Source organism: Cyphomyrmex costatus, unplaced genomic scaffold, assembly GCF_001594065.2.
Source record: "Cyphomyrmex costatus isolate MS0001 unplaced genomic scaffold, Ccosl1.0 scaffold36, whole genome shotgun sequence".
Classification (NCBI taxonomy): Eukaryota; Metazoa; Arthropoda; class Insecta; order Hymenoptera; family Formicidae; genus Cyphomyrmex; species Cyphomyrmex costatus.
The window spans coordinates 32,155-59,901 of NW_017277774.1; the positions used below are offsets into that span (position 1 = coordinate 32,155).

At 35.1% G+C, this 27,747-nt stretch overlaps 1 protein-coding gene across 2 annotated transcripts; it reads left to right on the forward strand.

Moving 5' to 3' along the window:
* The first annotated feature begins 4,415 nt into the window (after positions 1 to 4,415).
* Positions 4,416 to 27,400, forward strand: Galphao (G protein alpha o subunit). Of its 2 annotated transcripts, none has more exons than XM_018542996.1 (8): positions 4,416 to 4,672; positions 13,476 to 13,518; positions 17,447 to 17,588; positions 19,953 to 20,113; positions 24,867 to 24,995; positions 25,598 to 25,727; positions 26,922 to 27,075; positions 27,165 to 27,400. In XM_018542996.1, the coding sequence occupies exons 1-8, from the start codon at positions 4,555 to 4,557 to the stop codon at positions 27,350 to 27,352; spliced, it is 1,065 nt and encodes a 354-aa protein (XP_018398498.1). In that variant the 5' UTR covers positions 4,416 to 4,554; the 3' UTR covers positions 27,353 to 27,400. The 2 variants fall into 2 exon arrangements, with proteins under 2 accessions (XP_018398498.1, XP_018398499.1); XM_018542997.1 differs by having other exon boundaries at positions 19,953 to 20,041.
* Positions 27,401 to 27,747: the final 347 nt, after the last annotated feature.

The following is a 27,747-nucleotide window of genomic DNA, read 5'->3' on the forward strand; positions in this document are numbered from 1 at the left end:
TATATATATATATATATATATTAATTATTATTATATATTAATTATAATATATAGATTAATTATTAAAAGATTCAATACAGTATATATAGCATTTTCAATTTAGACACACATGGCTGCTAATTATTTTCTGAAATTATATGAAAAAAAATGCGAAAGATGTTCAGATATTCAAGTGTGCTGCGCGCATTAAGAGCGACTTATGCAGTTGCTTGAGGATTCGAATCCTTTCTCTCCTGTCGCATTAAAATTACTGCGCGCTACTTGGCGCGAAAGAAGTCATACGAGCGACAAAGAATCTACGTTATAGAAAGAAATATTCTGTATAATTACTGCATAATTACTTCTCTTGAATTAAATAATCTTTCAGATTAAATAAAGATTAAAATGTTTCGGACAAAACAAAATTTATTCGCGACAAATAAGGTCTGGGCTTTGGTTAAAGTGAACTCATCTCGCGTATCATCCTTTCACATTAATTATGTAAAGACAAGAGGGGTGTGTACACAGAAATATCATTCTATTGCTAAGAAAAGTGATCACTCAATTTATTTTCTTGCTTTTAAGTAAAATTTCAACAGAAAATATTTTTTGATAATAATATTAAAATGTACTTATTACATATTTCAGAACTCATTGTGTATTCAAAACAAGAACTTATTTTCTTTCGAAGAATATTATAAAATTGTTCGAAGAGAAGCAATTTTATATAATAGCAAATCGAATTTGTTTTAATGTAATGATCTTGATTGATGTCTATCAAACTTAGTAGAATTCAAAATACACTTTGTGAATAATGTGATAAATTATGATAGATTTGTGGATACACGAACTTTTGTTCGTAACAAGTAATTATTATTTGCGTACAGTAAATATTTTTTTATATATAGAAGAGGGAGAAAGACACTGGAGATGAAATTCCTCGATAAATCGGAGGGACTACAATTCGGCCAACTTTCGCCCGCCTTTTTTCGCGCATTACGTATCCTTAATGTATTTTAGCCTGACTCTGCCGACGATGGTATTTTATGAAGCGCGACGCGTATCGCTTCCATTATATCAGGTCGTTGCATTTTATTGATCGTACACGCCGGTGTGTTTCCACGTAATGCCGTGCTTGCGAAGATGTACGTGCAATCCGACAAACGAATAAACCATGGACATTCCCAGTTCGCGACTGAGTTTTCCGCTAATTAAAAATTCAGCTATCGGAACGATTTCGATGAGCTTCGATTTTGTACGGTGACGTACACACCGAGCGCTCTGGACCCGGAGAAAAGCTAACAACATTGCTATTAAAATTGTGGTGCGGTATGATACTTTTAAGATAAACCGGTATATACGTTCGATCCCAAGAGGAAAGTAGATATCGATCTTAGTGAACTTAAACACCCAGATTGTGACGGCGAGGAAATAATTTCTTTAGGCTTATTTCTATCAATGAAAATTAATTTTAGTCTTGGGCTAATTGTTTTCTGACTCTTAGAACTCCCTGAGAAACATTTCGGGTTGAAAATGGACGAACCAGAAAGGTCTGATTATACTTAATTAGAATTCTGATTATTTCAACTGGAATTATAATAAATTTAATGAGAAAATTCTGATTTGTACATTTTTAACCAGAATTCTAATTAATTCAGCCAGATTCTTTTTCCAGATAGAAGAAGAAGATAAAGGATACGTTAAAGAGATTAAAGTTAGTTAATTTACACTGGTAGAGATGGACATTAAATTGCATCGTTTTTCAAACGTTACTGTGCAGTGTTGCAGTTTTATAGCAATTTGAACTTTTTTTATACTTTGTACAATTACCGTCATCGGCTGTTTAATGTCTCCGACATTATTTTATCGAAATATTCGCGCGTTGAAGTAAAAAAGATATTTTGTCACGCCAAAAGAAACTTATGATTCCAATTTATTATTATTAGTACCTATTGACGTTTTATTTTTAAGGTTTTCAGATTCGAAGACGGTTTGGTGTCTGAAAATTTAAGTCGTCTTTATTAAAAATTAAAGCAAGAGAAATCAGTTTTTAAATTAAATTGCCAAGCGATCGCTGCAAGAATCTAATTATAATTAAATCGAGAATCTAATTTAGTATTGCTATCTTTTCACTTCGGTAAAGTTAGGTTTGTTCTTAGTAACTATGAAAGGAAACTTGGATTGAGTTTTCTTAAATAGCTGGTTAAGGCATAATTTGATTTCTATTTCATTATAATTTGTCGTTTCCGCGCAACAACATTCTTCTGTGAGTTGCGTTAAAGTAGGCTATAAACATAAACCTATTCTACTATCATGTCTAATCAAACAAGGAGTATTTCATTAATTATTTATTGTACAAGCTGAATAAAATTACACATGGAATAGCATTTTTTTTCCGGAATTTGTCAACTATGGTATATTTTTAGTTCCTGTATCATTTTGAGCTGAAAGATGTTTTGTTTAACAATATAAAAGCGTAGACGATCGAAAATTTATGTATTAAATTTCATCAATTTTTATTTATTCATTTTCTGTTTATTATTGCTAAATTCAATCTTTTGTTCACTCTGGCTAATGACATTAGATCAGATTCACGCTCAGTGACAAGATCTTAAATCACATCGAGCGGTTACGATACGGCAGCCTAATCAAATTATTACCCGGCTCGCGCCGAAGAATAATAACGAGATACGATGAACAAACGACGTTATCAGCGACGATTGGTTGAGAACCTTTCAGCATATCAAACACGGGCGATCTGCCAGGTTGCGATCGTAGGTACACTTGTCGCTAGAAAAACGAGAACGAGTATTGTTCGTCTCTTCTTCTTCGTATCTCTCCCGATTGGCCAAACAATATCGATACCGGTGATCTAACTTCAAGACTAGGTTTTGTAATTGATTATTCGTTTGCATTACTTTAATCGTTCGATAAAATTTGCATGTAACAACATTCAATGTGAAATTAATTGTTATTTTTCCAATAATAAGTTAATCTAGACTATATGAATAACTAAAGGAAAACCAATACTGACTTTCGGTGCTTAATAATATTTTTCTACATATATATATATTCTCTAAAGGTGAATCACAGTGACTTTAGTTATACTTAAAACTGATGTAATCATCAGCGAATATTTATTGATTTTCAGTAATAATACACGGATTCTCACTTTTAAAAATTACGATTTTTTGTAGGAGCTTAAAATGAATGATTGCGGTCAAAGTCTCGTTACAAATGTTTCGAAGCGTTTAATGGACCAATCGAAAGAAAGAATTTTACAAATTGACCAATTAAAAACGCTTCAAATCATTTGTAGCACCGTTGACTGTACCTATAACACATATGTTACTATACAGGGTGTTCCCGGGTTAAATGGCCAAATTTGAAATACGTATTTAGGACCTCAAAATAAAGAAAAATTTTCTCTGGAAGAATTCTCGCAAACGCTTCGTTTAAGAGATATTGACTTTATTAAGTTACTAAACTGTAGGAATATTAAAATGTCGAAATGTCGCTTTTTGCTTTGTTTTGAAAGTCGTTGATAGGCTTATGTTCGCAATGTAAACAAAGCTCCTTTCATTCGTACGAAATAATATTTAGACCATTGAATGCTTTTGCAGGGTAAACTTTAAATCAATGTAATTATGCCTCGTTTTGTCATCAATAGATGTAATGCTTGTCTCCGAGCTGGAGGCCGTCATTTTGAACAAAATATTTAATAATTAATTTGTTATTACTGTAAAGCAATAAAGAAGCTTTCGATATTTATTTATTCCTATAGTTTTGTAATTTAAGAAGTATTGTATTATAAACTAAGTAATAACTTAATTATTTTGTACGAATATATGCAAAGAGCTTTGTTTACATTGCGAACATAAACCTATCAAGGATCTACGATTTTCAAAACAAAACAAAAAGCGACATTTGTTGAGCTATCGACACAAGTTTTGTAACATTTCGATTCTTAGACAGGATTACGTGATTTATCTGATTACTTCCTTTCTGCTTGCAGGCGCTACTGAATCGTGCGGCTAAATCGACGCAAGTGTGGCGGTCGTTAGAATCACGTACGGGTGGCTGCGGTCGCCCAGGTAGTTAGGGGACCACTCGGTGCCGGTTGCTGCTAGTAAGGTTGCCATCGAAGGTGACTACGAAGACGAAGACGACGAAGACGAGGACGAGGAGGAGGACGGCGGTGGTGGTGGCGGAGGAGGAAGAGGAGGCGGCGGCGGAGGAGACGGTGAAACCGGTGAAGGAGGTAGTGCCAGTGACGATAGTGGTGTTAGTGGTATCGGTGGCGAAGGTGTTTACGGTGGTTGTGGTGGCGGTGGTGGTATCGGCTGCTGTGGTGACGACGGCGACGGCCGCAGCCGCGGGAAGTGCCAAGTGCGACGAAGAGAACGGAATTAAGGAGGCAGAGAGGTGGTGGTGGTGGAGGAGAAGAAGTTCCGCCCGGAGGTCGTTTCACCCTCTTCGTGGCGACGGGGCCGTTATCTGGCCGCGCTGTTTAGCAGCTGCTGGTGAGAGAGGAAGAGCGTGAGGGTGGCATTTGTAAAGGCAACGTGTAGCAAGATGGGCTGTGCCATGTCCGCGGAAGAACGAGCCGCTCTTGCTCGTAGCAAGCGGATCGAGAAGGATCTCAAGGAGGATGGTATCCAGGCGGCCAAGGATATTAAGCTCTTGCTGCTTGGTATGTTCTTACTTTTTATTAGGAATGTGCGATTTCCGGATTGGGTTCATTGAAAATCGATTTTGTTTTTCTAAAAAAGTGCTTCGAAATATCCCTCTTTGTTAAAAGAAAAAAAAAGAAGCGATTCTTTATAGATTGGTTTAAAATAATATCGTTTGGGAGAATCGATCTTTTGGAGATCGGGGAACATCCTTAATCCCTATAGTCTTTATTCATCTTGAAGTCTGGCGAGAATAAACACGATATGTATGCTCGTTAAAATTTTATAACAAGAAATCGTAGGTGTAGACCTGTGCTATTTTCGAGCTTGGATAATTTGAAAAAAATAAGCATCTAACATCTCACAGCTAACATCTCAAATTCTTGCTCATCATTTTATTTAGGAATGATTCAATGTCAAATCGAAATAAAATTAGATGATCCAAAACTTATATAAAAATAGATACTGTTAATTTAAGTCTAAAAATTTCTTTTGAAAATTGAATATATAGATTCCCATTTGTACTTCTCAGGATTAAATAAATATATGCTAGTTGAATTATTATAGATTTTTAAATATTTTATTAAGTGTTCTCTCTCGTGTAGCTTTAATCACTTAAATTTTATAGAGTTTTCTATCATTTAAGTTAAAATTACTGCGAATATAACGCTATTGTATATTACGCGAAAACGGGTCAAGCAGAAGAGATAAACAAGTAGCTACCTATTTGATTTGGATCTGACTTGTATAATCAACATGAATGTAGTGAATACCAGTATTAGAACAATAACTACAAAAGGTAGAAGGGATGTAAAACACTTCAGGGTTGCAAGTTGCACTGAGACACTACAATTAGTGAAAGAAATATGATAATACACGGGAAGAACAATTTTGCTGAAGTATTAAAAAAATTAGCTGAATATAGATGAAAATAAATTTTTGGTTGGATGAACATAATTACGTATATATGACACTCAAATTGATTGCTAGACTGTTAAAATTTTCTGCAGTATTGCTCATCGTGTTCGAGTTTTTAATATAATTATTTTAATGATCTGACAAAATTATTTTCCAATTTGTTCTACTTAAACTTTTATATACTTTAGCAAAATCGTTCTTTTCCACGCAACTATAATATCGACCATGTCTGTTGTAATTTATATTGAAATCTTATGTATCTTAATTCATATTGTTCGTTCGAAATCCGCTGTTAAATCAGATGGAATTAACATTATAAAAAATTAACAAAATATGATTAGATATGCAGTACTCGAAAAGAATTGCGTGATGAAGCTATGAGAGTTGTGAGACAGGAGGAGAAGGATAGACTTCGTCAAATTGCATAGATATTATCGGGAAATTATCCGTCGGAAATAATGCACGCAACTTGGCGACCGTGATTATATCGACGACATAGTGCGAAGTATTATATCTACCGTTTCTCTCTCGCGTTAGATATTTCATGAGCTATGGATCTATGATTGGTGAGGAGTTGCGCCATTATATGCTCTTTCTCTCTCTCTCTCTCTCTCTCTCTCTCTCTTTTCCGGAGTCTTTATTGATCTATCTAACTTTCTAAATGCGTGCCAAATCACAAGCCAATTATGTCAAAGTTCTTCGTCGCGTGCAAGAATCATCGCAATTCTGCGATTATACTATCTTTGACGTAACGCCGGAAATTGATTCGCTATGTTTTCTCGAAAAGAGCAAAACGTTTCGTTCACGCGGAAAGAACGGTTTTGTTAAAGTATCTAAACATTTATATAGATACAACACACACAGATCTGAAAATAATTTTATTCGAACCATCAAAATTGTAGATGATTATATAGGATGCTCAAAGTGATTCTTAAGCATTTTATTAAATTTAATTATTTAGTTATTTAATTGTTTTGATTTTTAGATATGCAAAACTGTTGTCATAAATTTCTCATTCTAAAATTTCGTAACTATTCATATACCCTGATGCTCTCAATAATGTCTCAAATTTTTTAATATTTTCGTCCTAATTTGGAAACCATCAAATATTTTGTTGAGGATGATGCAATTTAACGTAGCAATGTAAATTACTATTAATGTTGCCGACACTGCTTGCCTTAATTGTTAAGTTGATATAAGTATTCCAAAACTGCGTAAGTTTAATATATGTATAATTAGAATTCAAGCTAAGAATTTTAATTTTCCAGAAAATGTATGTAAATTCCCTAACTTTTCCTTTGATTGTTTTCAATTTTCCTAACGATTTCCAGATTTTCTTGATTTCCAGTTTTGTGATAAAACCCCTGTCTTTTTTCCGTGCAGTCAAATCAGAGGAAATGTATCAATTCTTCAGACTCGTGTAATAATATTTCGAGACTTTTTTTTCTAAGTTTATCCCGGTTTAAAAGATCAAAGGCGATTCGTTTCGATGTCCGCGCGCGCGTTCGAGCGAATAGAGCGCTGGCTTTTTAAATCGACCGGCATGCAGGAAATTAAACGCGACGTAAAACCGGAAGAATGGCGCAACAAGCGTGTTCCTCCTTATTACGGAAGGGTAATGCCCGATCGCTCATCCAACTGATCCAACGTCAGTTCTTTCAGTCCACGCCGGAACGCTTCGAGGCGCATAATTGCCAGCATCGACATCAGATATCATCTGACGTCGGCGTTTCATCGGTGACGTCAACGCTTTGGGATCCGATCGAGATGACGCGCGATAGCGCAATCTCATTTGCTTTGTAATCGCCAAGTCCGAGTCGGGAAGGAACTTTTTAATTTTTAAAAACCGAAATGACAGGGACAGATAAATGGTATGTAACGTGGATCTCGCGCGCCAAAAATATTTCCACCGAAATAGACGGCGTCGAGATTACTGGAGACAGAGCTGGAAAAATAAATCAGATAGCGTTTTTTTTCTCTCTTTCTATTTTTTTCGTCCGGTCTCCGCGTTTGGGATATCTGTCGAGAACCTGCTCCAACAGGGGCTGTCGGGAGACCTGATATTTGTTAGGACACATACTGTTGCCACGTGTCAGCGTCCCTTGAGCTGTGGAACATGAGAGCCATGAAATTTTCAGTCTATAGGGAAAGTCTATCGCCAGACTTTTTTTTTAAAGCTAGGGCCATACGGACGACACGAGGATAATTTGGGAACGTGCGGTTTTCAACGGCATTTTATATTCGTTCACTCGAGTCACTTCTCTCACATCAGGGACATATTTATTCTGGTATATTCCATCAGAAGCAGAACGCCTAATGAATTTTTTTTTAGGTGGCAAAAACGTTTCGGACATAATTTCAGAGAAAATGTACGCTATTACTGTTGACATAGATATATGGGAGTTATTATATTTATAATGAGTTTTTGTTCCTCCAGAATATCATATCATAGAGTTGTCATAAATTCTTGATCCTAAAATTCCAAAATTTTTCTCTGACTTTCAATAATATTTAAAAAATTATTTGTATTTTCGTCCCCCTAATTTAAAAAGTTAAATATTTTGTTGAGAGATCAATTTAACATAGCAATGTAAATTACTATTAATGTTGTTGATACTATTTGCATTCCTTATCGTTAAAGTGGTAATCCAAAACTGTATAAATATCATATACGTACAATTTTTTAAAGCCAAGAATTTTAATTCTCAAAAAATTTTGCAAAATTTTTTTACTTTTCTCTGATTTCCAATTTTTTGGCAATTCTCATAAATAAATACGGGAGTTCTTATAGTACAGGCGTTTCAAGATTAAGATGTCAGTGGAATATATTGTTCGTTGACGTCCTAAGATTGAATTAAGATTGAGATCAGATCTTGAATTATTAACGATGAATTTTCACGGTGAATTATGCTTGGCGAATTCCTGCGGGGAAGCATTACGTAACGTACAATGATTACGTAGGTACAATACAGGCAAATATATACACATAGTTACAAGACCTGAGTCTCAGATTCATTCATGACCGCACTCTGTTTACGGATGTATCATTAGGTCTCGTCTACAATTTTTAGGCGATTTTAAGGTATAAAACTTTATCTTTGAATCTTAAGCCGTAAATAATTTTGACAATGTCGAATGTGAGGAGAATCGACTGTGATCGGTCAATTTTTTATGGCTTAAGGCTTAAAGCAGTTTTCTACTTTAAAATCCCATTGAAAACGCTGCTTTACGTATCGAAAAATTTCATATTTTATCGTGTTATTTTTGTATCGATATTAATGAGACGAACGCCATGTTAGCATTTAATTACCATCTTTTGTAGATATTACTACGCTAGTAATACCTCTGTGATTCGAAGTCTTAATGAAAAATCCTTCGTCGGCCTCGCGCTATAATTAGAGGCAAAATCAGTGCGGAGGTGGCATAAAATGCACCGGCGTATTGTCTCCGTTTATCTGTCCGCGTACTAATTGCTTCGCACGTTTTCAATTTATCTTCTCACCTTTTCTCTCTTTCCGTTTCGTAAAGAAATATACCTGGTGTTTTTTTGTGGTAAGATTGTCAATATTGATTTTACTTTTTTGGATATGCCTCACGCTGCGTCCTTTTAACACAATGATTTTCCGGTCCTTTACACACGATGGGTCATTCATGTCCCGAGTTAATTTTCATCACACTAATGTACACAAAAATTAAGTGATTCTTACACATACTTTAATATCTTTAGAAAGTATTTGTAAGGTTGTGTTAAAATAATTGTATATAAATGTTATAATAATTTACATAAATTAATTAATATACACGTATAGTTTTTTAAAGAAAAGTATACAGAACAAGAAAATAGTTCGATCAAGGGATGAACCATTGACCAAAATTGTGTACATTAATGCCTACTAATACTCGAGTAATGCCCATTAATACCCTCTGGTCATACCTACTATAATGACCATTAATGCCCTAGTAATGCTCTATAATATCCATAGTAGTACATAATCTTATACGCTTATTATACACACAAGTCTCTTCTCCAAGTAATGCCCAGTAATGCCCCAAATCTGTACATCGCAATGCCCTCAGCTATCAATCCCTTAGACGCAATCATGTGTAAGGTTTAATATTCAACATTTAATACTTTGATAATTATGAATTGTATTAATATTCTGCGAAAGTACATTGACAAAACTGTCTGATTAAATTAATTAAAAGTCTAGTGTTGGAAATGGATGAATCAGAATTTTCTCGTTATAAATCTACTAAATTCTAGTTATGAGACAACCAGAATCTGATTAATGTAATCAGAATCTTCTATGATTCGTCGATTTTTAGCCAGACCTTTTTCTCTCTCACAATGTAAAATTGTTTTTATTTTTATAAATAAACATTTAAATAATTTATAAATAAAATTTTCTCGTTTATAATTATCAAAATTTAATTCGTTGAAGGCGCCTTATTTTTAACGATGTTAGGCTTCAGAGGACATACTATGCATCCTAAAAATCACATCCTATCGTTAGCTTGAAATACGCGACGTGCGAGCACCGTGGGAGATACGTTTTCTAGCGAAATATGGGTCCTGTTTGTTGGTGTAACCAGTGACGTCATTCGCCGGCGAACGTGCGTGCGTATGTACATGCGCAAATTGGCTGCGAGTATTTTCATCCGATTAATGGTGCCTCGACTGCGAAATACAAACGCACGTTGCGTATTTCAAGGCGACGCAGGGCGGCTCTATGGCATAAAATGTCAGCGATTGAGACGCCTTCTTTGTCGCTGAGTGTCGGTAGACAGAGAACGTTAAAAATACGTGTAAAAAGAGAAAATGTTAGGCTTTTGTAGTTTTGTGAAGAAGACAGGATCTTTTTAAAAATTTTTCATTTTTGTGTTATTATTTCTTCAACCTATTTTTCAAACTTTATACTCAGATTCGACTTAGAGCAAGGAAATTTTTATCTAAATGATTTCTTATTTCGATGTACTTAAATTGATTCTAAGATTTCAACGCAGCAATTAATTATGACAATTTACAGAAAAATTGAAAAATGTATACATAAAAAATGTTATCATTCCACATTTTCTAAGTATTTTATACACAAAATGTATATCGAATATATTTAAAGATTTATGTGAGAGAATTTCATTTCACATAGACGGTTTGTTTCGGAAATTTCATGAAAGATTTTGTAAACATTAAGCATAGTATATAAAATCAGCATTGATTGCATATCGATTGCATATATACTGATGTAAAATGGCAAAGGGCACGGAATGTTTGCGCGTGAAACCGCGGCCAAAATGTTAGAAGGGCAACGTAATAAAATACAATTTATTGGAGCCTATAATTTATAACAACCAACGGTGAAGTGTTTTTCCGTTTGCTAAATGTTGCATTCAATATTTAATTACAATTAATATTTCATTTTTCGATTCAGAATTACAATGCAAATGCATGTAGAATTACGTAGGATTTGCTGTAACTTACCATTGAAAAGAGTAAAGTCTCTCAAAAAAGAACAAAATCATTTTTCATTTCTAAATATTTAAATAAAAAATTTATTAATAGAAATATTTTTGTAGATTCTGTTGAAAAATCAGATACATTTTTAATATGAATTTGCAACTTCAATGAAATATATATTAAGTTGCTTTTAGTAATAATTAGCCACTGATGAATTAAAATAATAATATCCAATCGATTTTCAACGTATGGAAATTGTGTTGAATGAAACTTTTCTCCGCGATATTTTATACATAAAATTTGTATTAAATATGAATAAAACATCTCTGCCTTTTAATAAATACAGCTATGGCTATTTTATAACTAATTCATGTATTCATGCGAATTCATAAAACCTTCTTTCATTTTATAATATTACTTATGTTTAATCTACAAAAGCAGGTATTAATTTTCTCTTGTATTAACGTTTCATGAATATTCCTATACATGGTTGATTCCATACTAAACTGATATAGCGTCAATGAAGTGCAAACAGTTTCTTGTCTCCTGCAGCGCTCCGTGGGCACTCAAATTTATCTAAATTATCTCCGTTCTACATTTATCGTGTTTGTGATGCATATAAAGTCGCTCTCACAATGAGCCATATTTTCTTGAATAGAACAGGTGAATGAGAACGCAGCTGCAGGAAGTAATGCGTACTGACGTGCATTTCTGGACCGGATTTGAAAGATAAACCGATCGTTTACAGTTTCTGGGTTTCAGCAAAGTTTCAACGTGTAGTAAACAGGTTGGCTGACAGGTGCCAAATTTTACCGAGGCGCCATAGTAAACGCGATCTGCCTCTAAATCATACCAAAACGATATAACAAACCGTTGTATGAATAATAAGCGTACCCGAAAGTGCACGGTGCAGTATAGTACAGGAGATGAATCAGACTGCGCGGAAAAGACGGTTTTGCTGAAGCAAAATAAAATAGGATGAAACAAAATGCAAGCACTCTCTTTTAGATAAACCTCGGATATACTTAGAGAACTCCTCCTCGATAACTCTTTGTATTAAATTCTATATTACCTTTCTTACAAAAAGAACGGTTTTATTGAGATATCTAAAAAAATTACCTTGAATAGACAGATCTAAAGATAATTTTATTGAGCCATCAAAATAATTATGTGGAAACTGATTGCTAGAAATGTTTTGTAGCATTGTTAATTTATCATGTTTAAAATTCCTACGTAACTATTCTGATTAATCCATCAAAATTATTTTCAGATCTGCATCTAGCTAAATTTTTAGATACATCAACAAAATCGTTCTTTTCGTATGGAATTATGAAAGTTAACATATAGAATTTAATACTACAAGAGTTATCGCACGGAGCTCTCTAAGTACGGTTTATCTAAAATAGAGTGCTTTTGGATTTTATTTTATCTTGTTTTATCGAGGCACAGCCTACTATTTTACTGGATACTAACAGCGACTACTTTATCGGAGTAAAATAGAACTCAGAAGCTAGAAGAGTCGCAATGGTGAACACGATTTCGGTGAGTTTTAGACAAATTTCCAACTCTCGTTTGGTTATCCAGTCAATGTTTTACCTCGGTGAGAACGCGATGAAGATCGTCGTCGGTGTCTCGAGATGAACTCCTTTCTTCTCGGTCGTCGTTTATAGGGCGCATTTACTCGAGATCTTACATGTATTCAGTTGATGCTAAACGGCTCTAGCCGTTGAGTAGCTATTATAGATGGCTGCTTACGGACTGGGAGTGCTTTTAAAAGTGGGAGAGCGGAGGCTTGCGGTAAGCAGGAAAAGCGAGTTCCGTCGACGTATCCGGTTATATAGAGCGGCATATTTTGCGATAACTCGTGACTCTGTCCTAATGCGTTCGTCAATCCGATTTTGGTGATGTCCACACGTGAGATCATTTCTTTCATAAAATTATTGATAGAAAATTACAATTTAATGTTTACGAGAAACGTCTTTACCTTTTTTTTTTTTGTACAACTCAATGAACAAAATAGTCGCATATTCCGATATATACTGCTAATACTATGCTATGAAAATCCATAGTATATATACTATGTAACGTAACATATAAATTTTCATTCTAATATGATATAGAAATACAACTAACGAAGTAATGTATATGATTGCAAATTTTAATACATATTCTTTAACGAATTTTTAACTGAACTTTCTTTGATGATAATTTAAACAGAGATTATACGCCACAATTTTTCAATGTTTGATACGAAATGTCATCATAAGTCTTGAAATCATGAGTCTCAAAGTAAATTCCCGAGTAAATTTCGCTAGAATTAAACGGAGAGTAAGAGGCTTATCTTTCCTTTGTTCAACGCGCAAAGTTCATTTTGCAACGTAATTCGGCGATATGCAATCGTGAGAGACTTGATCACTCTCAGTTATTAATGTTCCTTTTTTGTTTTTCAGGAGCGGGCGAGTCCGGCAAGAGTACGATCGTGAAACAAATGAAGTAAGTATAATCGTCTTAGCGCTTCGTGCTACATGCGCTAATTATCATTTGGAGGAGGGGGATTCTATTATTAAAACGAGATTATATCCATACGTATTGTTTATTCCTAACACACATCGACCATTCCCGACTGTACCAATTAAATTAAAACCGATTTAACTATGTGGGTAAAAAAAATAGATTATAGGTGATTCAGCAAATCTATAATTTGCTACGCGGTATCTATAATATTGCTTCAATATTTATAACTAAGAAGATTTAATAGTTTAATAAAGAAATTGTGTCTGTAAGCAACTTAGCATACTAATTCAGCTCATTCTTGACTACAATAAAAATTGTTAATGTAACAGGTTTTCTTCATTATATAGTAGCGAAAGTGCGTTATTTTAGGTAGCACGTTTTGTTATAATTTTGATTTATATATATTGGATTGATTTTCGTAAAACGTTATTTGTACTGTATTGACAAAGTTATTACAAATATGATTATTTACAGTCCCTAATTTTATTTAGCTATATAACTTGGCTAATTTAGTGTTGAAAAATGACTGTATATCACTCTAGATTTGCTGAATCAGTGAAGAAGTTTTTAGTGGCTTGAACAAATCTTTTTTTCCGTATATATGCAACAGTTTCCTATTTACATTTGTCAATCTTGAAATTTTTGGTTTGATTGAATAAAATCATTCAAACGATTGCGAGAAACGGAGTCGTGGAGAGTTTACGAGAGAATATTATTCGGATATATTATAGTTCATGCAGTCATGAGAATGATTCATCCGGCTCGTGCATGTATGTGCGTAATTAAATGAATTTTGGACTCGTTACCCGGGAATTTAATGGTTCTTCCACTGGAAAATGAGACGGCACGAAGAATGCGACAAGAACGGGTTATGGATACAATGGTACAATGCGATGTCTGCAACGCTCTTTGATGTTTCGCGACGTCACGGAAATGCTAATTTGCGGACACTCATCAGTCAGCTGCAGACTGATTACGAGAGAAATACTTTCCCACGTTCCTTTCCTGATCCCTGAATAGACCGCCAGATTTTTGCATTTTACAGTTCATAGTTTTAATTGCCTTAATTCTTAATTTCTATTTTTCGCGAGCTTCTCTGTTTTTCAAATCTAAATTATATAATATCCTTTATATATTATCAGAGTGCCTTTTTACGTTTTTTTTATTTTTACGTTAATTATATATACTTATTTTTTAAATTTACCATGTATAAAAACATAATAAAATAATATATTCTTATTTTATTTTTATTTGTTATTATTGTTAATAGTAATTTCATTCCGATTGTCTTTAGTTTTAATATTTTTAGCGGTCGAATTTCCATTCAATCGATTTTGTTTTACGAGAGGTTTAGCCGTCCGAAAACAATGCAGTTTAAATTCAAATGATATAACTTAATAACTGGTCGGAAATGAGTCAGATCTCTAATTACGTTTCAGTTTGCTTACTAAAAGTTAAATGACTTGAATCATAACGCATGCCTATTCACTTAGGAATTAAATTGTTTGAGATGTTTCGTTATAATAAAAGTATTTTTCGCTCGCAATTCTGCTTGGCTAAATCTTAGCGATAATACAAGTCTTCTTAATCCAATCAAAATTATAATTATTTTGATTTCATTGAAAAATATATACTTACATAGAAATTGTGCAAAAATAGAGAGAATATCGCGCAAAATTATTAACAAATTCGCATAATAATACATAATTGAAAGAGTGTGCATTTATTTATTATACCTATTAGTATTGTATGCATTATCAAAAGGACATTTTTTTCATTAAATAAATTTTATTTTGCGCAAAGAGAGAGAGAGAGAGAGAGGAGAGGGGGAGGGCGCAATTTCCTGAATTATCACCGCTGCGCTTCGAAAGTAAGCAGAACGTCGAATAATAGCGCGTGTCCATCTCTCGCGTGTGCGAATAATAGATTAATCTTTTCGCGTCCGTACATCGGCATTATTTCGAGGCAAACTGTTGCCTCGCCTCGGCGAGATCGATACTCGCAATGTTACGATACGCTCGCGCGTATCCGAGGGCAGCAGCTGTTCCGTGATACGCGCGCTTGTCCGAGATGTTGGCACCGTATTCTCCCTCCTTCTCTTTCTCTCTCTCTCTCTCTCCCTCTTACGTCTAGATTAGCATATTCCCTCTGTGGGGTGTCTCTCTCTTCCTGTGACCTGCGCCATGAATGGGCCCTGTTCAAGGGGTCCCACGAACAAAGTTACCGCTGTGCATGCTCTCCCAATGGAAGGGAAGCTGTCAGTCGTGAATAGGGACGCTCCTCGTATCTAGATAGTATCGAGGAGTTGATACTTTTTCCTCGATTCTCAATATTTTTATTTTTGATTAAATTTTTTTAAAAGCCGATAAAATGTATTAAACAGAATATATATATATATAGGTTAAAAATGCCAGAAATCTTTCATGGACCACGAGATTCCAAGATTACATCTGTATAAAAAATCCTGATGTAACATATATTATCTATATTACATTGGTAAAAAGGGGGATAAAAAAAGACAGATGTTACAGTCACTTCAAACTATAGATGGTTGAACGCTGAATATCTGGAAAATTATAGATTCGTGTTATGTTCTTAAAACAAGCTTCTTTTCATGCAACCGCATCTCCCGTACACCAGTTGCATAATTTATGGATGCGCATAATGCAAGGAACAGTCGGTGCCCCAGACTAAAATACGAGCGAAGCGTGATTTCACGCACACTTTTATGCGGCCAGTTTTTCTTCTCGCGTGCGAGCAGTCATAAATCTAGCGGTGTGTGCGTGCGTATTACATATAGTATTCTCCATGCCGTCTCGTTAATACCGTTACTCTCGAAACAGCGAACACTGTTTCTGTATCATTTATTAACGTAATGGACAATGCAATATTCTTTGTTGAGATTAATACATCGTTAAATGTTGCAACGTTTGCGCGACAGTCACTTCGACGGTGGGAATTACATTAGAAAATATTGCTGCACGAATTATAATTAATATACGTTAATTAAAGAGTCCGAATTTCTCGCTCTCATTTTTTTTTTTTTACATTTATTAGAAGGAAAAACCGAGGATGTGTCACGTACATATTTGATAAAGAAATTATTAAAATTCTCAAATGTTTGTACATGACGTACATATACGACAAAAGAGAGTTAATTAGTGCTGGAATAACATTGTTCGAGCAAATGAAATTTTTAAAAGTCCTTCGGCTTCTCTTAAGTGTAAATCATCTGCATTCGAATTTACATTTTTTTTTTGAAATTATAAAAGTAACAAATTATATGATTATGTAAATAAATGTAGAATATTTTTTCGCGACTCTGATTATATATAGAAGAGTATACTTAACCGCTGGTACGGACACAGATCTATTCCATGTAATGCTACACCGTGTTTTCACTTGTATACATAGCGGCGTCGACTCTATAATTCACCTGTGTTGACTCCGAACATTGTTACGATATGTATGGGCACTCATGTAAGTCACGGAGTACATGTAGCGCGCATTGCAATTCATATATGCGTTTACACAGGGTGCACTACGTGGCATATATTAATTCGAGCCGTTGCGCACGTGATACGCGTATATTACAGTGCGATTGCAAACTCCTTTGCGAGTGAGCCGAAGGTACTTAAATCAAGGGGGGATGTCCATTCATTCGAATAGTATCGAATAAGTTCAAGTATCGATATTACACTCCCCCGACACATATTCCGTTTTTTTCCAGAAAATTGCTTCAGTCTTCAGAGAGTGTGATGATCTCTCCCCCCTTTTTTCCTTATTTTATAAGTAAACGTTGTCTTGAACTAACCATCCCTATCCTAATATTTACGAAGAGGAGAGACATCCTGCGTGCGTGTCTCGCCTTGCGGACGTGCTAACGCGAGTGCGATTCTGCTTTCAGAATTATCCACGAGAGTGGCTTCACGCCGGAAGACTTCAAGCAGTACAGACCCGTCGTATACAGTAACACGATACAATCTCTAATCGCTATTCTCAGAGCGATGCCTAATCTAAACATCCACTTTTCAACTAACGAGCGAGAGGTAATGTGCATTTGTGTCTATTCGAATACTTGAGAAAGTATAGAAGTTTGTTGTCGGGCAGAGATTCCGTACAACTATAAATTTGAAATATAATACGCGCGATGCACCACGCACATCTTAGAGTTACTTTAAAATAGCCCTCCAGCAAGCGACATAGATGACACAATGTAACACAGTGAATCATTACATTCTTGTAGTTTGCTAATATTAGATAAAGATGAAATGCTTCGCTGTTAAGTTATAAATATAGGTTGAAATAAATTCCTAAAATTCCATAATTTTTCTCTGATCCACAAAGAAATTTCATGATTTTCCCTAATGCTTTCAGTAATATGTTGACATTTTTGTAGTATTGTCTTGATAACGATTTCAAAATCGTTAAATGTTTTGTTCAAGATCAATTTAACATAGAAATGTAAATTAGGTTGCTTACACTACTTGCATTTAATTGTTAAGTTAGTACACTCTTAAAAATATCGATATGAATTTAATACTCATGACTGTCTATTAATCTCACTGTGTTGGTGTTAATATTAACACTAACATGGTATGTATTTCGAATCCATAGTTAAAATCATATTGATGTTGATGGTGATATTAAACTTCTTTAAAATCAAGAATTTTTATCGTCCAGAAAATTTTACAAAATTCTCTGACCTTTTTCAGTTTCCCTGACATTTTCCTGGTTTTCTTCATTTTCAGTTTTATGGCAACCTTGTAATATTACATCGTACGATAAATTTTTCAAGCGTTTTATTGGCTGAAGGACAGAAAATATCTTTATCCTACAGAAAATCCTTTTATTCTACAGTCAATCAACAGGCTTGAAAAATTTGTCGTACGACAAATGTAATACCAGAGCCTTACACTGTGTCATTTATGTCTTTTGTTGGAAAGTACCCAATAACTTCAAGGTAAATTCCCGTTACGTTTAAGCGCACACGTCTGTGTTTCATTGAATTTAAAATTTAAATGTTTAACTTTGTTTTATACTTTCAGCTCGATCACGTCAATGTGTTATGAGATTTATTTATAGTAAAAGAGATACTTCAATTTTCTTATCTTAACAAATTTTTATCGACAGGTAGTTTAGGAAAAAGATCACATTGCATGCGCAGAAATTATCAGTAATTAATTTTTTATTTCCGATGTAATTTATTAACGATGTTTTTATACTGCTCATCCATACTCGAGATATATCCATGCTCGAATCGCTCATTTAATTTCAATGAAATGTCAAACGCAAAATTATGAAAACGGTTCAGTAACACGCATATCAGTTGCATACATCTCGTATGTTATTTAAATGTTGTGTATCGACCATTTTAACTTGTGAAGCATGACATGACATCCAGAATGTGGTTTACTACATGCCGACGTTATCTAATGAATGAAGCATTCAACGGCGAATCATAACGTGTTGCCTGGTTGATTAGCCGTCTAAAGCACGATCGTGTAAGACGATCTGACTAGCCGGATGCGTGCCCCCAAGATCGTACGAATAATTATTGACCATTTCTCCTTGTTACTACTACAACTCTTATAATTCTTTGCATGTGTGTGTGTGCGCGTGCGCGCGCGAATTAAAAGATTATAAAATATCTTAGGCAAATATATAGTAGACAAATTGTGAAAATTTTTCATTACAATTGTTTGTTACATTTAAAATATAGTCACATAACATTCATTATGTAAATCATATTGATTTTATGCCGGAAATAAAATTCTGCCTAATACATGCACAGTAAAGAACATTTTGTATTTGTGTCGAAAATACAATAGTTCATTTCAATCTTCGTTAAAATGTTGTGCTGAATTTTTAGCATATTCGAACGTTTATTTAATATAATGGGATTAATTTAATTAATTTAACATTGTGTTATTTAAATATTTTGTGTTTTGAATTAATATTCACTATTTCTTAGTGTTAAAATAACACAAATAAAATTGAAGATTTCAAGGACTCTTTTATATAATAATAATTAATACGTTAAACAGGGCGAATAAGAGTCAAATTACAATTAAAAATCTAAATCTGATAATTTATTCTAATATTATATATTGCGAAGAATATCACGTAATTTTTGGCGTTTCACTACAATGCCTTACTGATGAGTTCAGTAGTGGAAGCCGGGACGAAACGCCAAAAATTACGTGATATTCTTCGCAATATATAATATTAGAATAAATTATCAGATTTAGATTTTTAATTGTAATTTGACTCTTATTCGCCCTGTTTAACGTATTAATTATTAAAATAACACAAATTATGAGTATAAAATGTAACCAGATATTGACGAGGACATATTGGTACGATAAAGATATTTTCGAGTATAAGAATTTATATATTTTTCGTGCTTTCAGACGGACGCAAAAATGGTATTCGACGTAATACAAAGAATGGAAGACACGGAGCCCTTTAGCGAAGAATTGCTGGCGGCTATGAAGAGGCTGTGGTACGATAATGGAGTGCAGGAGTGCTTTGGTAGGAGCAATGAGTATCAGTTGAACGACTCCGCAAAATAGTAAGTAGCGATCATTTTTTGAAGAAATTAAATCCAACATTTTTTTACATGTACAAAACAATTAATAATCCCAAAATATAATCTGTTTAATTCTGCTGCAAAATTATCAGTTAGAAATAACTTATAAATTATGTATAAAGGGAATGTTTATAAATTCGGTTTAAATTGTATTATTTAAGCGCGCGCGAAAAAATTATTTCGGACAATATAAATAATTTTTTATCAACAAGAATCTTATCTTAATGCGACCGATCGTCGCGGAATATGATTACACATCACGAGGAAAATATAATAATTTAGGATTTGGGTTCTATACAACAAGTCGTACTTTCAAAGTCTTAAGCCATAAGAAATTGACAAATATAATCGATTAGTCTTCTCATATCCGATTGTGATTGGTCAATTTGGTACGGCTTAAGGCTTAAAGCTTAAGTAACGACTCACCATATAGTAGAAGATGCGTTATTCTTGAGAATTCGTGTACTCGAAAGGGCGTGCGAACGCGGAGGGTAGCAGGAGCAAACCTCATCCTGAACGTGAGACTTGTCGTCTCTCCTCTCCTTCTCGATGCGTTTCGCAGGCATATTTCCGCGCTGCCCCCTTCGTTGGATATTGATTTTGTAGTAGCGCTTGTACATCTCGGTGTAGTGCCGTTTTCCAATATTTTCATCAGTTATCTTCGCTAAGCACATGTTTTTTTTTTATTACGGGATGCTTTTGAGCGCGTGTATAGATTTGATGATTGCGGATCTATTCTCCTCGATAAAGTCGAATCACGACACTTGATAAATCCATCGCAAATAACGCGATTAAAAAAAGAATGAGTTTGTTTTTCCAACATTCTCCGCGAGCAATTATTTTCGAGGATTAATTCAAAAATAGTCACAAAATTGGAAGTCAGGGAATTGTCAGGGAAATTGAAAGGATCAGGAAAATTATAGAAAAATCAGGGAAATTCGCAAAATTTTTTAAAAAATTAAAATTTTTGATTTAAAGATATTTTATAGACGTATATTAAACCTATACAATTTTTAAAGTACTACCAAAATTTAACAATTAAAAATGCAAGTAATGTCAGCAACATTAATCATAACTTCTATATTGAATTTTGATCTCTCTCAATAAAATATTTAACGTTTTCCAAATTAAGACGAAAATACAGAAAAAGTTGAAAGTAAGATCGAGAGTCACGGAAAATCATGAAACTTCGTCTAGAAATCAGAGAAAAGTCAAGGGAATTTTAGAACGAGGAATTTGTGACAACCTCTTGATTACTCCACTTTTTACTTTCACGAAAACAGTACTACGTGATGTTGAGAATCAATGCACTCATAAGATCAAAGAGACAAGGTAACAGTTTCTACGTTGAATTTATTCGAGACTTTTACCCGCTATAATCTAACTCATTTTCACAATCCAAGCAAAATAATTTCGTACAAGTTTCGCATTTTTTTTTTCCCCCGAGAGAGATCCCCTTACTGACAATGAAACACGAAGAGAAATCAACGCGTTGTATAAACAAGTTGGCCGCGAAAGATTTAATCGCGCGTAATCAGGGTGGTATGTATGCCATGTCGTCGTTGTGTATCCACTGTTGCGAGGTCCTGTCGCTGACTATTAGCGACAGAACTCGATTGGGGCATACGTGTTCTATCGTCTGCACGCAATACGACGGGCGACGGTCTTTTTTTTTCTCAACGCCACGCCGTTTTCTGGCGCCGTTCCTAGCTTTAATAAACCGCACTGCGGTTTCGCACCGGGTTGCACGATATTGCATACAGTACACTCATTGCACACGCAAGTGCGCTCTTTCTCTCTTTTTCTTATTTCCCCCTTTCCATCATTTAATATCATTCACCGAGGAAACCCTTATCGCCCTTGATAATTATGTATAACGAAAGTCGATGCTTTTTTGATAATAGCGCAAGATATTCGCATTTAAAGTCGTGAAATATGCAAAATGTGAGTTTACTTTTCAATAATTATATTAATTATTTGCATTCGACTCGTTCAAAAATATACATATTTATGACAGAGCAAAAAATTGTACTTAACACGATATTTGTATATACAAATGATCGTGTTGGTATTAAAGACTAAATTTACAAATAGATTAGTACACCGTTTGGCATTTTAAAATAACACAGTACTACGATGTGCTATTAATCTTGGAAACCTTTTATTGAAAAATTGAAAAAAAAAATGAGCGAAAAAGAAATTTTATCTCGGCATGCAGTGAATATCGCATGTTGAAATTTTATATAGATACATTGATGCAAAATTGCATAATGAATCCTTGTGTGTGAATTGAAATTTCTGAATTTCCGACAAGAAAATTTTTCCGTTTTCAATTTGCTTATAACATTCCCAAATTATATTTACGACCTAAGATAATTTCGATATTTGATATTTTGACTTGGGGAGAACTCAATCATAGTTCAGTTGATAAAAGACTCATCTAACGTGTAGTCTTCTGAAATCTGAAAAAATGGACATTTCGAGGGGAGGGATTTTCTTGAATAATTCTTTGGAATGCGATATATATATGTATATATATACACATACCATATATATCATACATACACATATATACATACATATGTATATATAGAATCTTAGCGGGAACTTCGTTTCGCGCGCAGGCCGGAAGAGGATAACGCGAATTTCCCGAGGGGTAAGTGCCGGGGGAGATGCGACAGGTTTGTCCGAAGATAGGGAGGGATGGAGGCAGATGATGATACGACGGGGGGATAAGTGCGATAGTCGAAATGTTACGAGAAATGCGCGCCTTTCTCTCTCCTTTTCTCTTCTTTTCTCTTTACCGCCTTCTTCGGGGATTCTCTTCCTCTCCCTCGTGCGCACCTTGTCATTATTGATCGCAGATGACGTCACGCCACGCCCGTGTCACGTGGCGCGCGAACAAGATGGCCGATCGGGTTCCGGCGAAACTACACCTTCTCTCCTATTTTCTACCCAGTTTACTCGCATCTTTCTCTCTTCGCGTTTTCTTTTTCTCTGTTGTTGGAAAAACCTAAGCTCCTTTCCCTAGGGAGGTGTTACCAGGATTCACTCGCTCGTCTCGGCTTTAGCGTGTCTTGAATAGTCGAATCCTTCATGGCGGCCTGATTTCTCTGTGCTTCGATCTTTGCTTCCATTCTTGCGCTCTCTCTCTCTCTCTCTCTCTCTTTCTCTCTCGCTCACTCCTTGATATTCTGGATCCTTTCGTTTCATCTTCTATTCTATTACATTATCTTGTTATTGTTTGCGTTTTTTTTCTTTTTCCTCTCTTGTCAGAAATTCATCTGTCATAAACCTTGTCATAATCAGCTTCTGATTACTCTTCTCTCTGATCTCGTTCCTTTCTTTTTTACTAAAGCTTTCATTACTAGAGGAATCTTGCAACTCTCATCTTGCAGAGTTGCAACCCCTAAATGCCATAATCAAAGGTCTAAAAAGATGGCGCTGCGTGATTTTTCCTAACCTGTTATTTCTCCTTTTGCTTCTTGGAAAATGCATAGATATGCGGCGATTCTAACAGTCAGAATGAGGAACTATTTTGATATGATCATTATCATACAATGAAAAATAATTTGCTTTGAAAAATAATTATCATTTTTAGCACCTGTTATAATAAGCGAATATTTATTATTATATTTAAGTTATTATTCAATATTTAACACCCGTACCGTCTCAGCATCGAGAAATGTTAACTAAGTCTTTAATGCAACTAATTTATTTAACAATTAAATTTACAATGAAGCTGAATTCAAATATTTAATAGAATTTTGGTCATCATTTATTTGAACATTGTTATTAATTTTGGCAAGTACCCTGTAACTTCTAATATACCGAAACAATATTCTAAAAAAAAAAAGTAATCGGATTTGGTTGTTGTGGGGAAAGAAGTTGGTTTTGTCCAAGTGTCTAAAAATTTAGTTAACTACAGATTTGAAAATAATTTTGAATCGATCATCGAATTAATATGCAGAACGCTGAAACTGATTACTAAAAAATCTAAACTTTTTGCAGCATTGTCATCGGCATTTAGATGTTCTGCATAATTCATTGGATGATGCAGCAAAATTATTTTCAGATCCGTCCCAACTAAATTTTTATATACTTCAGCGAAACTGTTCTTTCCGCGATACTTATACGGCATTGAATTAATAGTGCCAGTTTTGTGAACAATCGGCGAGAAACTTCCGAAGTGCTTGCACTGGCGGAAGCGTTTCCTCGTGGCCAGTTCGCACGGCAGTTTACGAAGACCCGATTACAGTAACACTATTTATTATATCCACTCGCTTCCAGCTACTTGTTGCGAGCCGCGCCCTAGCTCTCCCACCTCGAACGCTCTCGCCGCTCGAAATCGAATCTGGATTTATTGTAGGCTATAAACAGATGCTAATTTATTGCCAATTAATCGATAGTGATCGTTCAAAAAGTTATTGACCGCACAATATACTTCACGAAGAATAAAGGCCAAAGATGAAAACGCTCATGTATACGGAAAAAAATCATATTTGTAATAAAAATAAATAAATCGGAATTAATTGAAGAGAAAAATTATTTCATTGCTTTAGGAAATAGCGAACAAAATAAAAGATTTAATGCGAGAACAAATTACATGAGATAATTAATTTATAACAATTTGTCGAAATATTTTGAATATCGAAATATGTAATGTATTATTTGTATCTTGCGATTCTGTAACGTTTTCTTTTTTTTTTTTAAATAAATCTATCGTTCTTTGCAGCTTCCTGGATGATTTGGACCGATTAGGAACGAGGGATTACCAGCCAACGGAACAGGATATCCTTAGGACTCGAGTGAAAACGACGGGAATCGTGGAAGTCCACTTTTCATTCAAAAATCTCAACTTCAAGTATGTCGAGATTTTGTTCCGATTATTTTAAATTAAGCAAGAATGAATTAAATTAAAATAGGATGATAATCTACATTGTAATAAATTTACATTTGAGTTAGAGCTTTTAAGTAGGATCGTTTTGCGCATGATAATGATATCAATCGTTCCTGCTTCATTTGTGGTGTCAATTTGCTTGTATAATCTCGCGAGCGAGCGCGGTGTTCTGGAGATGCGAGGCGGTTCCGTTATGAATAGTCGACGCGTGAGTCATTAGCGTGATAATTCCAGCATTTACTTGAAACGAAGCCGAACGATGAGTCGTATGTGCCGATGCTTCTTTCCGTTTGTCGGGGAGGATCGAAAATTAGTGTGATTAGCGGTTGAACATGCGCGTGTTGAGATAATTATACCTTCGTTAAATCCACCATACTGGTCTCTGAACGATATCAAGTACTGATTGAGAACTAATTATAAGACATGCATAAGAGCTTGTCACAATTGCAGACGCGATATCAATATTTTGTTTAACGTGATTATTTTCTAATAATATCTTGATGGAATAGTAATTAAGAGACTAAAATGACAATAAAATTAATTTTATCTTTGTTCTTTTTTTTTAGATTATTTGATGTGGGTGGTCAGAGGAGTGAGCGTAAGAAATGGATACATTGCTTCGAGGATGTAACTGCAATTATCTTCTGCGTGGCAATGTCCGAATACGATCAAGTCTTGCACGAGGACGAAACGACGGTAAATACCTCGCTAATTTATCTTTTTTGACATATTCATAATGTTTTATAAATTTTCTTTTTATCATTTACTTGAATATTCGACTGAACGTTTATTAACACGTTCGATCTAAACTCAATCGTGAATTTCTATTATAATTTAAATTTTTTAAATAATTTTAAGCAATATGTGTCATAAAGAAAAAAATAATATTTTATGAAACGCCAAAAATATAACGTAATATTCTTCGCAATATATTAGAATAAAATTAAATGTTTTAACGAATTTCTTTGCTCGTAAACCCTTTCTCTCTTTATTATTAGTTTGAAAAACTTAACGAGCCTTCTCACTACATGTTTTAATATTTTATGTTTTATATGAAAAGATCATTATAATGTTATTTCTATGTGTTGCATTAAAATACAATAAAATCAGCATTCCATTGAGAAAAGTTAAGGAACGTCGAATCTCTCGGTGTTTTTATCACAGTCAATACATCACGTTTTTAAATAAACACATAAACGAAGCGAAAAAGCTACAACGTGTTTTCAATCTACGAGATGTGATAAAGACAGTTCTTCTTCTTATTGCGACTGTAAATGCGCGCATTCATGAGGCTACATTGAGAATCTCTCTCTCTCCGAGACAATCAGCATTGGACACGGTTGATGTATGTACATACAGAGTTGAACGTACGGCGATCCGTCAGAAGAATATCACGTCCAAATTAGGAATGCGACACGTAACTGAAGCTCCGAGGAATCAAGGGATCAATTGCCGAGGTCGCTGCATGTGGGAAGGTTCCGTTGAACTCTGTACTCGCGTGCGATAGTGACACACGCGTGTCGTCGTCCTACCAATGTTAATTGCCATTACGGTGTACATCTCGTACCCTGCATCACCGGTCCATCGTAGCTTATACTGATTATGCGCGGGGAGCAAGTGTATCACGTATCACGTCCGCCATTAATAAGGATCGCTTTAAATACAATATCATGTTTAGGGAGAGCGAGTTTCATATATCACGGGCTTGAATCATTCGCGCTATTTGTACTAATGTGATTATTACATAAACGTGTCTCTCTTGACTTGATTAGTCCTTCCGCATCGAAGTATTTTGCGGAAGAGAAAAGAGATGAGAATATCAAGGGAAATTGCACAAATATCTCATGTAAACGAACGAGAATGTTACATAGTCCTTTTGATATTTTACAGAACCGGATGCAAGAGAGCTTAAAGCTGTTCGACTCGATCTGCAACAACAAGTGGTTTACTGACACCTCGATTATCCTCTTCCTGAACAAGAAGGATCTCTTTGAGGAAAAAATCCGCAAGTCTCCTCTCACAATCTGTTTTCCCGAATACGCTGGTAAATTATATATCAAAATACGTGCTCTCTATTGTTCTAGTTTATCTTACAATCATGTTAGCTAACGAGGCATTGAATGCTCGCCGTAGGTGCGCAGGCGTACAGCGAAGCGGCTGCATACATCCAGGCACAGTTCGAAGCGAAGAACAAGTCGACCACGAAGGAGATTTACTGCCACACGACCTGTGCCACCGACACGAACAACATTCAATTTGTGTTCGACGCAGTCACAGACGTCATTATCGCCAATAATCTGCGCGGCTGCGGTCTCTACTAGGCTAATTCTGTATTCTACGTTAAGCGCAAACGGAGGAGGAAAACGTTACCCACGACATGGCTGGCCGGACGATATTCTTCAATGGGTTCGTGGCTCGTCTCGGTTCTATTCCGACACGAGAAAGAGAGAAGGAGAGCAAGAGAAAGAGAGAGAAAGACGACCCCTTTCGTTATCAACGCTGTGCAGAAACGTAGCGAAACGTTTAGTTTGTCTTGTCCTTATACTAATGAATCCGAGAAGCCGACAATCGTTCGTGATGTCGGTCGGAGAAACGGCACGCTCCTTGGCGAAGGTAGCGAGAAAGAACGATCGATTGCGGGAGAGAAAAACGCGTGTTCTGAAAACGAGACGGTGAGCCATCGTTGGCTCCTTATTGGAGAGGGCACAGATGTGGT

Coding starts and splice junctions, on each gene's coding strand:
- Galphao (XM_018542996.1), top strand. CDS start 4,555: ATGGGCTGTGCCATGTCCGCGGAAGAACGAGCCGCTCTTGCTCGTAGC. Junction 13,519..17,446: donor ACGATCGTGAAACAAATGAA/GTAAGTATAATC, acceptor TTCTGCTTTCAG/AATTATCCACGAGAGTGGCT. Junction 20,114..24,866: donor TTGAACGACTCCGCAAAATA/GTAAGTAGCGAT, acceptor CGTTCTTTGCAG/CTTCCTGGATGATTTGGACC.